General features: G+C 47.2%; 1 protein-coding gene across 3 annotated transcripts in view; it reads right to left on the reverse strand.

Annotated features, from left to right (window-relative positions):
• Positions 1-15,256, reverse strand: part of LOC119953648 (zinc transporter ZIP11-like) — a 762,231-nt gene that overhangs the window by 215,179 nt on the left and 531,796 nt on the right. For all 3 annotated transcript variants that reach the window (XM_038778122.1, XM_038778121.1, XM_038778123.1), the window contains one exon: positions 11,887-11,956. In XM_038778122.1, coding sequence (XP_038634050.1) covers positions 11,887-11,956 — 70 coding nt within the window. The remainder of the gene's footprint in view (positions 1-11,886; positions 11,957-15,256) is intronic.

A 15,256-nucleotide genomic window follows, 5' to 3' on the forward strand; every position in this document is an offset into this window, starting at 1 on the left:
ATCCAGCATTTTATGCTTTTATGACAAAAACTGGAAGCCCTTCCTGACTGTAGTTTAATGACTCTGGTGAATTTGCCTGAATTCCAGGCACAATGCTTTGGGCAATTCATCCTCAAGATCCTATGTTACATACAGTTGAACCGTATGAACACGTCAATCGCCAATTGGGATATGGGCTTGTGACACGGTACGAATGAGGGAAAAGTCCTGCTACAAACCGTGGGGACTCAGGAGCATTGCTGCGAGTATCTCAAAGAAGTCCACTCCTGAGCTCATCTGGACCCCAACTGCCTCGTCCAATGCCCAGCTAGTAAAGGTAAAACCTAATTTATTGCAGTCGACCCTTACTTGTGGTCAGAAAAGAACATTGCAACAGCAGGTAATAAAGAGAGGGTAAGTTGGATCCTCAAGATGCGGTTACATTTCACAGGAGGATCAAATGGTCACTTCCAAAATGCTTCTTAATAAAATGATGGGCTTCCCCAGACATGATACAGCCAGAGTATGTGGGGTGGAATGAACAAAGTGAAGCCATTTTCATTTTAGTATGCTTCTCTTTACAGTACTGAAATCTAACCGAGGGTTTCCGCTTTGAACATTATCAGTGCAAATTGCCTCACTTTGAAAAATGCCCTCCACTCACCACCCATTTCTGCTCAAATACATTTGCAGGTCACCAACGGTAAAGCCAACACAGATTCAGCACCCTCAGGCAGCGTCTTAAATCATCTTTTTTTTTCCAGAAAAACTTTTTTTGCTTTAAAACGTATTCCTTGATATCATAGAATCCTTACAGTGCACAAGGAGGCCATTTCTGCCATCGAGTTTGCACCGACCCTCTGAAAGAGCACCCTACCAAGGCTCACTCCCTGCCCCATCCCCGTAACCCCACTAAACCAGCACATTCTGGGACACTAAGGGGCAATTTTATCATGGTCAATCCACGTAACCTGCACATCTTTGGACTGTGGGAGGAAACTGGAGCACCCGGAGGAAACCCACGTAGGCACGGAGAGAAAGTGCAAACTACAGAACAGTAGCTTGGTGAAGTTTGACTAATATAGCTGAAAATGGGTTACTCCTCAATCCTCTGCCTGTGAGTAACCCTATTCTGAACGACTGAAACTGACATTTAAAAAAATACACGTTAAACTATTTTCTGGTTAGATTGGGCTCATTGACAAATTTAGAAAATTTACCCATTAATGTCCCTGTGCTCACTTCACTTATGAGGCCTTCTTGAAGGCTTGTAAGCGAGCAATTAGCAGAACTCCTGAGTGAGTATAGGTGTGGCCACGTTAGCAGGTTTGGCCTGCTTCCCCGTGATGCTTTTAAAACTAGCTCAGAAAAAGGGCAAAAACTCGAGTTGCGTCAAATGCAATTTCCGCCGAAATTTCCACAATCTTTTACGGCAGTTACACCAATATAGTGGAAATAGCAGCAGGGAGATCAGCACAATTTTGGATATTGAGCCTGTGATGCTGAGGGTGTCAATAGTCGATCTGGGCCACTTCCACTGTATTGTGTACATTGGACAAAACTAGACTGCTGTGGTCCCGGAGACCTGTAGCAATAGAGCCATCAGCAGTTTAGTCTCTTGCACATATCCCACTCTGACACACCTCAGAGCAAGTTAATTTCTCGAGGCAAGCACCATCTGTAATTTTACTGGACGTTCTGCGCTGAAGTACATTCAAAGGTTCGCGATAACAACATTCAGGTCTTTAGAAGTACTCAGTGCAAGACTGGGAACCGGATTGCCAATTAAAAAAGCAAAGGAACACAGTGGCTGAAGCTTAATGGCTCCCTGGGGCAGGATGCCAAGCAGGATTAGCTGTAAAACTGCGTGCCAAACCAGTGGTGCCGAATCCACTGCCTGCCGGCACCCACCTCGATTTTACCAGTGGCAGGGAGGGACTCGTAGCCCGCTATAAATGGAATGATGTTGCAATATAACCAGTGTTTTCCACCTTCAACCATAGTTCACAAATAATTGGGTCGGGAAGCAAAATATTGATCATAAAGTACACCGCACTGTTATTGCTTTCTTACCACACAAGGCGGCTGTGCAAGAACACTGCAATTTCTAAAACACATGATCAGTGCCAGGCTTTCAAACACACTTGTTAATAAAATCCTTTGTGCGAAGAAATGAACTTTTCAAATGAACCTCATAATGATTCGAGTTACTGTCATCACTGCTGAATATGTAAATTGTGAAGAATGTAGTTCAGTATTTTGGCATGGGAAATCATACATCTTTGAAGAAATAGGTTGGTGAGTAGTCGGTTTTTGCAGAAATGCTTTGAAAGGGGAGCAGAAAGGCCAAGGGGCAGCATAGTAGCACAGTGGGTAGCACAGTTGCTTCACAGCGCCAGGGTCCCAGGTTCGATTCCCGACTTGGGTCGCTGTCTGTGTGGAGTCTGCACGTTCTCCCCATGTGTGCGTGGGTTTCCTCTGGGTGCTTCGGTTTCTTCCCACAGTCCAAAGATGTACAGGTTAGGTGAATTGGCCATGCTAAATTGCGCTTAGTGTCCAAAAGGTTAGGTGGGGTTACTGGGTTATGGTGGAGGCATGGACTTAAGTGGGTTGCTCTTTCCAAGGGCCAGTGCAGACTCGATGGGCTGAATAACCTCCTTCTGCACTGTAAATTCTATGATTCTATGACTGCCCATTCGCACAGTATTATTATGGTTATCTTGCCATTCTCCCTTGTATTTTGGTGGCTGCATTTTTATCAACACGTTTGCACACCTCACCACTGCTGTTTACTACTTCCAAATATTTGCTTGAAAGATACCAGCTCTACGTGAAGCAACCTTTAGCTGACAGAAACTGTCCTTCAGAAGCAGTGAATGATGCCACAAGCCAGTGCAAACATTGAATACATTTACAGCAGTCACTTGTATAGATTTACAGCCTAATGTAAAAGGCAAGGGTAAAAGGGCAGGAGGAAAAGGTCATGCTACCCAATGAAATCACTTTCTCCATAACCTAACTTGCTAAACTGAGCAACAAACTGCATCGATGCCTCGAATGATTGACTCTCGCTAGCCAGGTGGAACATTTATCGCCCTTTTGGCAAGGTAGTTTCACTGATATTTGTTCTAAATTTGTTTTTCAGCAACTCTATCTATCTGGAAGTAATATCACATCCATACATTTTTGTACCTAATAACTTGTAGAAAGGTTCTCGTTATCCTCTTTCTCCCCGGTCCGGCAGCTTTAAGCTCATTGGGCCATTCCACATTATCGTTGCTGTTTAATTTCAGAGTTAGTTGATTGACCCTTTATGATTCCGTGAAGAGAAAATTGGTCAACGGCAGCTTGTTTAGTGAATCGAGTGCTCATTGTTCACTACACTGGATTTTCTTTTCGACTGACTGCAATGGAAATGCGGACATTGCATTTATATAGCGTCTTTCATGACCCAAGGATGTCCCAAAGTACTTTACAGCCAATGATGCGCTTTAGAAGTGTAGTCATTGTTACAAGATAATAAGATGATATCATGGCTGGTCTGATTGGGCCCTTAACTTCACTTTCCTGCCGGCTCCCCCATAACCCTTGACCCAGATCAAGGGCGTGATTCTCCGCAAATGCGGAGAGTCGTAAAGGCTGCCGTGAAACTGGCCGTGTTTCACGGCAGCCTCCGTACCCCCTCCCGGGACCCGATTCTCCCCCCCGGTCGGGGCTAGCAGCGCGGCCCCGTGAAGCACGGCATCGCAGGCTTAGCGACCGTCGCTAAGCCCGCGCGCCAAGGGTCACGGCGGCTGACGCGCACGATGACGTCAGCCGCGCATGCACGGATTGGACGGCTCCAACCCGCGCATGCGCAGATGACGTCATCACGCATATGCGTCAAACCCGCGCATGCGCGGGCCGTCATGCCCCTCAGCCGCCCCGCGGACTGATCCTGCGGGGCGGCGGAGGAACAGAGAGTGCGCGGGTTTCGGACCCGCTGCCCACGATCGGTGCCCACCGATCGCGGGCCCATGCCACCCTTGGCACGGCAAATCGGTGCCATGGTGGTCGGGAACGGCACTTTGCGGCCGTTTTCACGAACGGTGAGAGCAGGTGTGTTTGCGTTCGTGAAAACGGCGGTAAAGGCCTGGGAACTCGGCCCATCGGCTAGGGGAGAATCGCTGTTCACCGTAAAAAAACGGCGAGCAGCGATTCGTGTCGTGGGGCGGCCGTGGGGGGGGGGGGGGGGGGGGGGGGGAGAATAGCGGGAGGTCGGGAAAAATGTCGGGAAGGCCCTCCCGCTATTCTCCGACCCGTCGTGGGCAGCGGAGAATCGCGCCCCAAGTATCTAACTCATCAGCCTCAATGATATTCGGTAACCCAGCCTCCATTGCTCTCGGGAAGAGTATTGCAAAGGCTAACTGTTTTGTTATGCTCTTGACATAGCATAAGCTGCTTCCTAGATGTGCACTCTGACAAAGGAAGGTTCAGACTTGGAGATAGCTTTAACACATTTATTTAAACTGTTAACAGTTCTCCTACTTGGATTCGACTCTCCTGTTTATCCTGCTATAGCTACTCAGACTGGCTAACCAGTCTGCTACAATCCACGTGTTGGGTGTCATGTGTTTCAAATCAACCCTCTCTGTACTCACTAAGTGTCTCCACTGAAAAGAGGAAGATCATGTGTGCTGTGTCCTTTTATATGGGTTGGTGTAATGCCCTCCTGTGGTAGTGTCACCTCTGTATGTGTCGTGACTGCCCATTGGTCATGTCCTGTCTTACTGACCTATTGGTTGCATGTCTGTGTGTCATGTCTCTGGTGGTCCCTCTAGTGTCTATCTAGTCTATGTGTATTTACATTAACCCCTTGTGTATTTACAGCGATGCATATCACCACAGCTAACAACTCTCAGAGATGAAATTCCTCCTCATCTTTGCCTTCAATGGGCGACTGCTGGCCGGGCCGGCCGGCTATAAGATGAGCTAGTTGGAGGCTGAATTTTCAAACCACGTCCTCTAGTTCTAGATCCCCCCCCCCCCCCCCCCCCAATGAATGTTGGAAAAGCAGCAGCTAATTTGTGCACAGCAAGCTCCCAGAAAGTGCAACGTTATAATGTTTTCATAACGTTGGCTGAACATTAGCCAGGGCGTTGGAATAACTGCGCTGCTCCTCAGAATGTCTCCTTATGTTCACCTAAGGGGGCAGAGTAACATCTCAGGTGGTGCAGTGCTCCCTGAATGCGGCACTAGAGTGTCAGCCTAGACTGTTGGTGCTCAAGGCCAGACATGGGACTTGAACCGACAACCTAGACTTCTGATTCACACTACTGCATTTGACCAATTTCAGCCCCTTCGAATGTTATAGCAGAGGAGCCCATTTGATCATTATTTGTGGTTGTTTTTGAAAGGAGAAATCCAGTTGGCCCAAACCCGTTGCCTTTAAATGTCATTATTGTTTATGTAATGCTGCTATATTGTAGCTCTTTATTACTTGGTTGCTTTCGGAGCCAGAGGCCACTTACTTTGATGATCTCTGATCCTGTGCGATGGCACGAGGGCAAATCAAAAGCACCCGTACAAATTTTACAATCATGGCCTGTGTCCTTTCAACAGCAGCTTGGTAGCATCGTGGTTAGCACAATTGCTTCACAGCTCCAGGGTCCCAGGTTCGATTCCCAGCTTGGGTCACTGTCTGTGTGGAGTCTGCACGTTCTCCCTGTGTCTGCGTGGGTTTCCTCTGGGTGCTCCGGTTTCCTCCCACAGTCCAAAGACGTGCAGATCAGGGCAATTGGCCCCTTAGTGTCCATAGGGGTTGGGTGGGGTTGCAGGGATAGGGTAGAGGTGTATCGAGAGGGTGGATGTGGGCTTGGGTACGGTGCTCTTTCTAGGGGCCAGTGCAGACTTGGTGGGCCGGGTGGCCTTCTTCTGCACGCACTGTAAATTCTATGATAATCTATGATAACACAGATGCTGACAATCCCAGCCCTAATTACAATGAGGATCATATCTGTGGGAGATTTAAAATTAAAACTTCATGATAGAGGGTAAGCAGTTGCAATTTCACTAGAATTGGCAGCGGATTGTAAATCATAGAATCAATAAGGGCAGCACGGTGGCCTAGTGGTTAGCACAACCGCCTCACGGCGCTGAGGTCCCAGGTTCGATCCCGGCTCTGGGTACTGTCCGTGTGGAGTTTGCACGTTCTCCCCGTGTCTGCGTGGGTTTCGCCCCCACAACCCAAAAATGTGCAGAGTAGGTGGATTGGCCACGCTAAATTGCCCCTTAATTGGAAAAAATAATTGGCTAATCTAAATTTAAAAAAAAAAATCATAGAATCAATATACTGCAGAAGGAGGCCGGAACCAACCCTCCGAAAGTGGACTCTACTAAGGCTCATTCCCCACACCCTGCCCACCTAACCTGCACATCTTTGGACACAAGGGACAATTTAGTGTGGCCAATCCATCTAACCTGCATGTCTTTGGACTGGGAGGAAACCGGAGCACCCGGAGGAAACCCACACAGACAGGGGGAGAAGGTGCAAAGTCCACACAGTCAGTCACCCAAGATCGGAATTGGATCCCTGGCGCTGCGAGGCACCAGTGCTAACCACTGTGCCACCGTGCTGCCCCTCTGAAGCACTGAATTTTTTTAATAGTCTAAGTAGATTCACAGCTAACAAGTTACAAAACTGGGGAAGGATGGGGGATGGGGCAGGGGAGCAAGTGCTAAATGTCTACTCATGAAAGTGAAAAGGATTGGTATCAGACGTATTGAATGATATCTCATTAAGCATCAGAGAGATCGCTCAAACAATTTGTAACCTGTGAACAAGAATACAATGAATGAAGAAACGTGCCCTGTATTTAACATCAATGCCAAAAAAAGACAACTATTCAGGTGCATGTTCTGTATGCACTACTCCCAAGTTCTGGGTCTTGCAAAGAAACAGCATGCACATTTGTTTGTACTCTTATGCGGAAAATGCCAGTTAGAGCAGGGTTGGCTGGTCTTAAGTATCCACAAATTTTCCCCATAATCAAATCCACCATTTCCTGAGCAGATAGACCATTCACTCTGTTACTGTTTACTTTACTTTGGCTGAGGTGCTGAATATTGGATTTAGTGGCACAGTTGGCACTCTGCTGTTCTGTCGGGTCTTGGAACATCATAATGTACTGACATCCCAGAAGTCAATCTCTGAAGAGCAACACTGCTCGCTCACTGTGGCAATGACCTTCCTGAACAAGAACCGAAACTTAAATTCACCAAGAGCTCAGTCGATGTTACTGCACATTCTTACAAACATAACAACGTAATTTAATATTTAATTGAATAGAACAGTATTGAGTATTTGTTGAAAGTCTGACAAAGTTGTATCGCAGTTGATTCAGTGTTCCAAACTCCCCCACATGAACTGGAATTGGATGATCAATGCCACCATTACTGCTCTCTTGACCCCACTGTACGAACAAGTTGGTGTTCCTGGCACACGATTCATCTGCGATCTATATATCACTGAGCGAGTGTTATGTGAGTGTCCCCTTCAGAAATGTTTGTATTATCAAATGGCTTCAGCGGTGTCATTGTGTGGGTGGAGCTGGGCTGTGGCTCTGGGGTTTACTTTCATTTTGAGCTGGGAGCTGGCTGTGGCTCTGTGTTTTACTTTCGGTTTAAAAGTTGGAAGCTGGAGTCAGACGAAGAAGGCTTCTCTTCTCTCGACCCCTGTGTGTTAAAAGGTGTCCAGCTCACTTGATAATTTAAAAGTGATAACTGTTTTCTGGAAAGAATTCAAACCTACTGTTTTGTTAAAAGGGTTTTCCTGGTACAGTGGATGTTGTTATCAATGTGAAACAGCAGAAAGGGAAGTTATTAAGGGTTATATATAGAGAGAGAACTGTAGTTGTGTGGGGTATTCATGTTTGAAGTTGATAAAAATGTGTGTTTATAGAAATGTTAACTGAGTTGGTGGAATAAACTTTGTTTTGATTAAAAATGTTGAACGCCTCTGCCGAATAACACTGAAAAGTAGGCCCTTGTGCCCCTCGTAATCAAATTAATAAACAGTTGCGGGTCAGGTGAACTCCATGATGCACTTTGGAGTTTTCTAAACCCTGGCCCGTAACACCGAGGACATCGCAAATTTGTGGAGAATAGATTCATTAATTAGTTATACTGCGACTTACCAATACATGCACGGCAACGTGCTGCTGCAAGCACAAGAAGTTTAATTCCCACAGTCCAATAAAGTCGTACAACACTTCTGGTACCATCAGGTGATGTCTGAGACAAACTCAGCGTTCACAGAAGCAGTAATGTGCCACGGTAATGCGAGAAGGTGTTGCATTTCCAGTGACGGAACATAATACTAAACAAGGCAGAGAAGAATGGAAAAGTGCAAAACTGGATTACAGCAGCAGGACTTTGCTGCATATCTTTGCGTTTTTAACCTGTGGCGCAAGCTGGTCGATGCATTGAACATGGAATGCTGCAAGGTTGAGATAATCCGCAAATTTATCACCATGTTGAAGACGTTCAGAATAAAGTCAAGGCTGCTGAAACCTCAACAGGAAATTCCAACTTCCGATTGCTGTACTGAACTAATAGCCTCCGGAAAGAATCTTCTGTCCTCACAGGTCTACTTTGTGGGATACACAGAAACCCCACAACACATTGTGCCCGATTAACTCTCTCAAATATGGAGCAATTAACTCTCCGATGGCTGAAAGAAATGCTCCTTATTCCTGCAGTACGGCAAAGGTTATATTATCTTTGGTTACAACACAGGAGCACAGATCATAACACTCACCTACTCCCATTGAGAGGGTCTGCTCAGGAGCAACATTTGAGTATTGTACCACAAAGTTATAAGGCTTGCAGCTGCAGGAAGCTGGCCAATGGTTCAGGTTACAGGTTTAGACAGAAGGCTGCAATAAACCTGGCTCCGTTAATTCCTTGCTGTCCTGGTTCATAGAAACTACGCCTTTTTAGCTCAACGGGATTTCAGACACCAATGTTGTTTTATTCATCTCGAGAAGATTTCACTCTGATAAAACATTTTCCTTATTCTGAGGGACTCATGAATGGTCTTGAAGCATTAACAAGGGCTGAAATCTGCGAAATAGGGTGAAAGCATCGGGCAGCAACTGTTCTGGGTCTAAGAATGTCCAATGCATTGGCACAGAACTGCCAGTATCAAGCACATAAAACTCCTTTGTTTACTGACAGAAAATTGAGTTCTGGCAGGGGAACGCAAGATTAAAAACTGCGGTGGGGCAAGCTTTAAACACCACATGCCTGCTTTTGGCTGCCATGGCGGGGCCGCAAAATGCGATGAGCTGTTCAAAGTTCCATTGACGGTGGTGGGAGCGGAAAGCCAGCTAGCGGGAAGGGCCGTAAAACGTTGCCCTTTGTGCGTGTTCTTGCTGTTGGTCGTGGGAAGGCGACTGCAGTGAAAGGCAAGATGGCCTCCTGCTGATCGTGTGAAGACAAATTTAGCTCCACGTGAAGAAAATGGAGGCCGACCCAAGACTTCTGGGAGCTGGACATTTCAGCCACACTCTGAAGTACGAAGGATTAACTTGAAATCCAATCGGCCTGATCGACCCGATGCCTGGTTCGCTAAAATGATGCTGAGCATCTGTAATCGAGGCAGGTTGTGCATTTAGTGAGAGAAGTTATGATATTTTACTCAAAGGACACCAAAAAGAGGTGGTGTATTTGTACTAACCCCCACGAGGCCCACAGAGATAGCCTGACGGATCTCCCCATGGGACCATGGAACATGAGCTTCCCTGCTTGTGGGCTGAGCCTGCCCAGCTGTGGCTCATAATTGTTTTGTATAAAGGCCGGCCCGGGCAGGGACTGGCATGTAATGCTGCCTTAGGGCAGATTCTTTTGACCGTGAATAAACCGAGTTCACCCGACTACTCGGCCTCCTGGGTCTTTATCGTCCCCTTTCTACAGCACAACTGTTTCATCTTATGTTACCCGACCCTCAGCTTCTGCAGCGATGCAAGTGTTGACAAATGGAAAACGTTTGCAGTGGAAGAGGATCCCACAAAATGTTGGACTCTTAACTAAAGTCAGAGCTTCAAAGAAGGTGTTTCCCCACCCGCTGCAGCGTCAGGAAATATAAATCCTGTTTTGTTCAGTGCTGTTCAAAGGCTGAAATGTATCTCTGAGTTCTCTATTCTTGAAAGGCAGCAAAGCAGCCTGCGCAAACCTATGGTATTTAAAGTCTGTTGAATATACTGGAACTAGACCGGGTTTTTGTTCTGCCTGCGTAACCAGAGTATTCCCAATAAACCATGAAAAAGATAAAAGCTACTTCGCTGCAGAGTATGAAGAGATGTTCAAAGCGTGACCTGACCTCGATCGAGGAACAACATTTTTAGTTGGTTTTAAAGGTCAGGATCGAGGAAGGTTTTATACGTAACGGTTGCCAGATACAGTTACTATTTATTCTTTGAACTTTAATTTAATAAATGGGCTCTGTGTCACAGTGGTGCAGTTTGTCGGATGCTCTGTTCAGAGCTTCAATCCGCCCCGCTCTGTGAAATATTGATCCCAGGCACGCCACAGCGCAGAGATGTAAAACAAAGACCAGATGCCTTCCCACAGGGAGAGGAGAAATCCAGAGTACAGGTTCCCCCAATCTCTCCTTGCATTTCTGCTCACAGATGGTTGGGGAGCAGGATTGACAGATGCCCAGGGCCAATTTGACACCCAAATGTGCTTTTTTTAAATAAATTTAGAGTACCCAATTCATTTCTTTCCAATTAAGGGGCAATTTAGCGTGGCCAATCCACCTACCCTGCACATCTTTGGGTTGTGGGGGCGAAACCCACGCAGACACGGGGAGAATGTGCAAACTCCACACGGACAGTGACCCAGAGCCGGGATCGAACCTGGGACCTCGGCGCCGTGAGGCCGCAGGGCTAACCCACTGCGCCACCGTGCTGCCCGCCAAATGTGCTTAAAGGAAGAAGGTTCAGACTGTCAAGAAAACCTTTATCGAAAGAATTCTTGTTACGTACTCTAACGTTTAGGGGCAGCCTACATAACACTTGAGTTGGCGCCATAGAAAACAGTAGCTCCTGGTTATACAATGTTCAGACTGATGTTCAAGGCTCCCAGACCTAAAACTCTTTTTGTTCTTTTCATGCAAGAGTAACTTTTGTAACAGCTTACGGTGTGCTCATTATAACAACAACCTACCTGTATATATGGCAAAAAAATAATGTGGCAAAACTTTACTTTCTCAGGGAACTTCACAGATTAGTTATCAAACAAAACGGCACCGACCCCTAAAGGAAGATAATTAGGACAGGGAAGCAAAAACTTGGCCAAAGAGATTGGTTCTTAAGGATCGTCTTAAAGGAAGAGAATGAGATGGAATGTCAAGAGGGATTTAGGGAGGCAATTCTGGAGCTTAAGCGCCTTGGCAGCTGAAGGCTAGGGCGATAATGGTGCAGTGCTTAAAGATTACACACCAGGATGTTCAGACTGCCAGCACCATAACAATATAGTGCAACAATATTTGAATCAGCTCGGAGTCCGCTCTGCCTCTGTATCCATCAACCGCGCCCCGCCACATGTTTATTGTCACATCTACCACTCTGGGTGAAATACGCAAAATCATGTTTGCTACATGTCCTCCTGAACATGCTGTCAGTTCAGTGGAATTCCCAAACTGTACGCTTCCACCCATATTTTGTCATTCTCTCTCAGCAGGTCTGAGAAGGTAATTTCCGCCTCTTATTTTGAAAACTGAGCCACACGATCAGAATTTCCCTTTGCTGAAAGAAGACAGCAGCTGAAACAAGGCGTGGCCAAAAGTCAGGAATTTCCTCTCCGTTGTAACTGACAGATTGCGGGTCAGGAAGACCTCAGACTGTGAAAGATGTACAGGCTTACCGTGCACTTTCAAACGTTGCAGATGCAGTCTTGCCGATCGCGCCAAATCCAACTCCCACTGCTAAACCCTCTGAAACAGAACCACAACAAAACGAACATCAGTATGTGGAGCATTTCCTTTAGTTCACCACACTTTCTATCTGAAGCAGACCATCCAGCCGGCAAAATTCTTCCAGACCTATTCATTCTTCATTGTGTATCAAAGAATCACACTGTTTGTAGGCAGTCCATCGATGACCCTTCCTAAACCAACCGCCATCGATGGACCTCCTTACACCAGCGGCCATCAATGGACCTCCCTACACCAGCGGCCATTGATCGACCTCCCTACACCAGCGGCCATTGATCGACCTCCCTACACCAGCAGCCATTGATGGACCTCCCTGCAGCAGCAGCCATTGATGGACCTCCCTACACCAGCAGCAATTGATGGACCTCCCTACACCAGCGGTCATTGATGGACCTCCCTACGTCAGTGGCCATGGATGGACCTCCCTATACCAGCAGCCATTGATGGACCACCCTGCAGCAGCAGCCATTGATGAACCTCCCTACGTCAGTGGCCATCAATGGACCTTCCTACACCAGCGGCCATTGATCGACCTCCCTACACCAGCGGTCATTGATGGACCTCCCTACACCAGCGGCCATCAATGGACCTTCCTACACCAGCGGCCATTGATCGACCTCCCTACACCAGCAGCCATTGATGGACCTCCCTACGTTAGTGGCCATGGATGGACCTCCCTACACCAGCAGCCATTGATGGACCTCCCTACGTCAGTGGCCATTGGTGGACCTCCCTACACCAGCAGCAATTGATGGACCTCCCTACACCAGCGGTCATCAATGGACCTCCCTACGTCAGCGGCTATTGATGGACCTCCCTACGTCACTGGCCATTGATGGACATCCCTACACAAGCAACCATTGATTGACCTACCTACACCAGCAGCCATTGATGGACCTCCCTACACCAGCAGCCATTGATGGCCCTCCCACCATCAGCAGCCATTGATGGACCTCCCTGCACTAGCAGCCATGGATGGCCCTCCCTACACCAGCAGCCATTGATGGACCTCCCTGCACCAGCAGCCATTGATGGACCTCCCTACACCAGCAGCCATTGATGGACCTCCCTACACCAGCAGTCATTGATGGGCCTCCCTACACCAGCAGTCATTGATGGACCTCTCTACCATCAACATACCAAGGGGAGCAATGAGGATGGATCAGGGTAAAGGTTTGGAAGGAGTGAATAAATAAATGGCTGCTAAAGGATTGTGGTGAAAGGGAGGCGAAAAGCTAGTCAATTTTGAATTTGAAAATACAAATACAAGCAATGTTTGGGGAATATGTGATTTGCAGTCTGCAGTAAGCATATCATAGGCCCTACAATGGAGCTTCGCCCTTTGTAGCTATTTGTGACAACCCTCACAAGGACCACGAGGGATCACTAATTGACCTGCCCATGGGGCCCGTGGAGTACGAGTTCACGTAGTAGTGGGCGGAGGCCCTCCCAGCTGGAACTCATTAGTGAGCGCTTTAAATGCTGCTTCCAGACCTGGACCAGGAGTTCCGACAGTCCCAGGCTGGGATATTAGTACCGGACTGGGATATTAGTGTTGCATGCTGCGGTAGCGGCTTTATATTTTGAGTAAAAGTAAAGCTGTTTAGCTTTCTTTTTTGTGTCTCCTGGGTTACTACATTGGGTATGAGATGGGTTGATGCCCTCAATGTCCTTTGCGCTCACCTCGGGCAGGGGACTCAGTCCATGGGGAAGTCAAGAGTCATTCCCCTCGAGGACAGAGATTCGGTTTCAGAAGCGGAGACTGAGACAACTGACTCTGAGCTAGAGGTCCGTATCGAAGAGGAGTTCCCATCAGTGGCCCTTTGACCCGCTGCCAGGAAGCGATCATCCCCGAGCCGCTTCACAACCCCCAATCTGGCGCTGGCAGTTGATCAGAGGCCGTGGGTCAAGAAGCAAAGGAGGCCTCATCGGGGTTGGAGTGAGGGGTGGTGATCTGGATTTAGGGCGGGGAAGCGGTGGGCGGGGGAAGAGAGGGATTTGATAACCCTCACGAGGATCATGGAGATCATTAGTTATTCTCCCCGTGGGGCTCAGAGAGTACAAGTTCCTGAGGTAGTGGGTGGAGGCCCAACCAGTTGGGACTCATTAGTGAGTCATAGAATCATTGAATTTATAGTGCAGAAGGAGGCCATTCAGCCCATCGAGTCTGCAGCGGCCCTTGGAAAGAGCACCCTAACTGAGCCCACACCTCCACCCTATCCCCGTAATCCAGTAACCCCTCCCAACCTTTTGGACGCTAAGGGCAATTTAGCACGGCCAATCCACCTAACCTGTACATCTTTGGACTGTGGGAGGAAACCGGAGCATCCGGAGAAAAGCTGGGACCCCGGAGCTGTGAAGGAACTGTGCTAACCACTGTGCTACCGTGTGTCCCCCAATGCTTCCCCCAAACCTGGACTGGGATTTCCGCTAGGCCCGGGCTGGGATTTTTGTTTTGTACATGCAGTAGGGGCTTTATCTTTTGAGTTAAACTGAACCTGTTCAGCCTTCCTCTTCATGGCTCCTGGATTACTACACTATTCATTTCAAATAGATAGTGCAGACCAAATATAGTGTAAGTCTAAAAGAGACAGTTATAGCCTGGTTACAATTTACATTTTAAATAAGGATCCAATTACACGCTAACTTTAATTTTAGCAATGCTGTGACACGTGTGTGTTAATTGGGTTTTTTTTTACAGGCGATGCAACACTGCGACTGTAGATCCCAGAGGGCACGGGCAAGTGAGTCTTACACAGTTCAATTTCACAAGTTGACAGGATTTCAGAATGTCACGCGGTTTCAACGTAATTTGAAAAGAATTTGAACAGAGTCTAATTAGGAAGTAGAAAGCAAGAAATATCAATTAGATTTGAATCGTGCAAAAATAAAGACTGGGAAGTTTGAATAAAGTTTGGATGAAGAGAGATAAATGAGACAGACAGAAAATGCAAAAGAATTACATTCAAAAAGATCTCCAACACCAATTTCCTCCTGAGGGAATGAGAATTGATATTTCTGAAATTAACTTTTCGGGACCAGAGAGGTTGTTCAGCAATAATGATCATTTTCCTTGCCATTAAAAACGAACAATCTTGAATGCACCTGTCCCAACTTGAGGTGCAAACCCAATGGACAAGTGCAGCTACTTCACATGAGCACGGACATTTCAACACCGAGTCTATCGGAGAGATCTGCAGCAGTGCACCGGGGGGTGGGGGGGGGAGCAGCAGGGAATCCCTGACAAGAACGTCTGGATTTCCACATTTAACAGAACATGCCAGACTTTGCTGTCAGATT

The sequence above is a fragment of the Scyliorhinus canicula genome, chromosome 18, assembly GCF_902713615.1.
Source record: "Scyliorhinus canicula chromosome 18, sScyCan1.1, whole genome shotgun sequence".
NCBI lineage: Eukaryota > Metazoa > Chordata > Chondrichthyes > Carcharhiniformes > Scyliorhinidae > Scyliorhinus > Scyliorhinus canicula.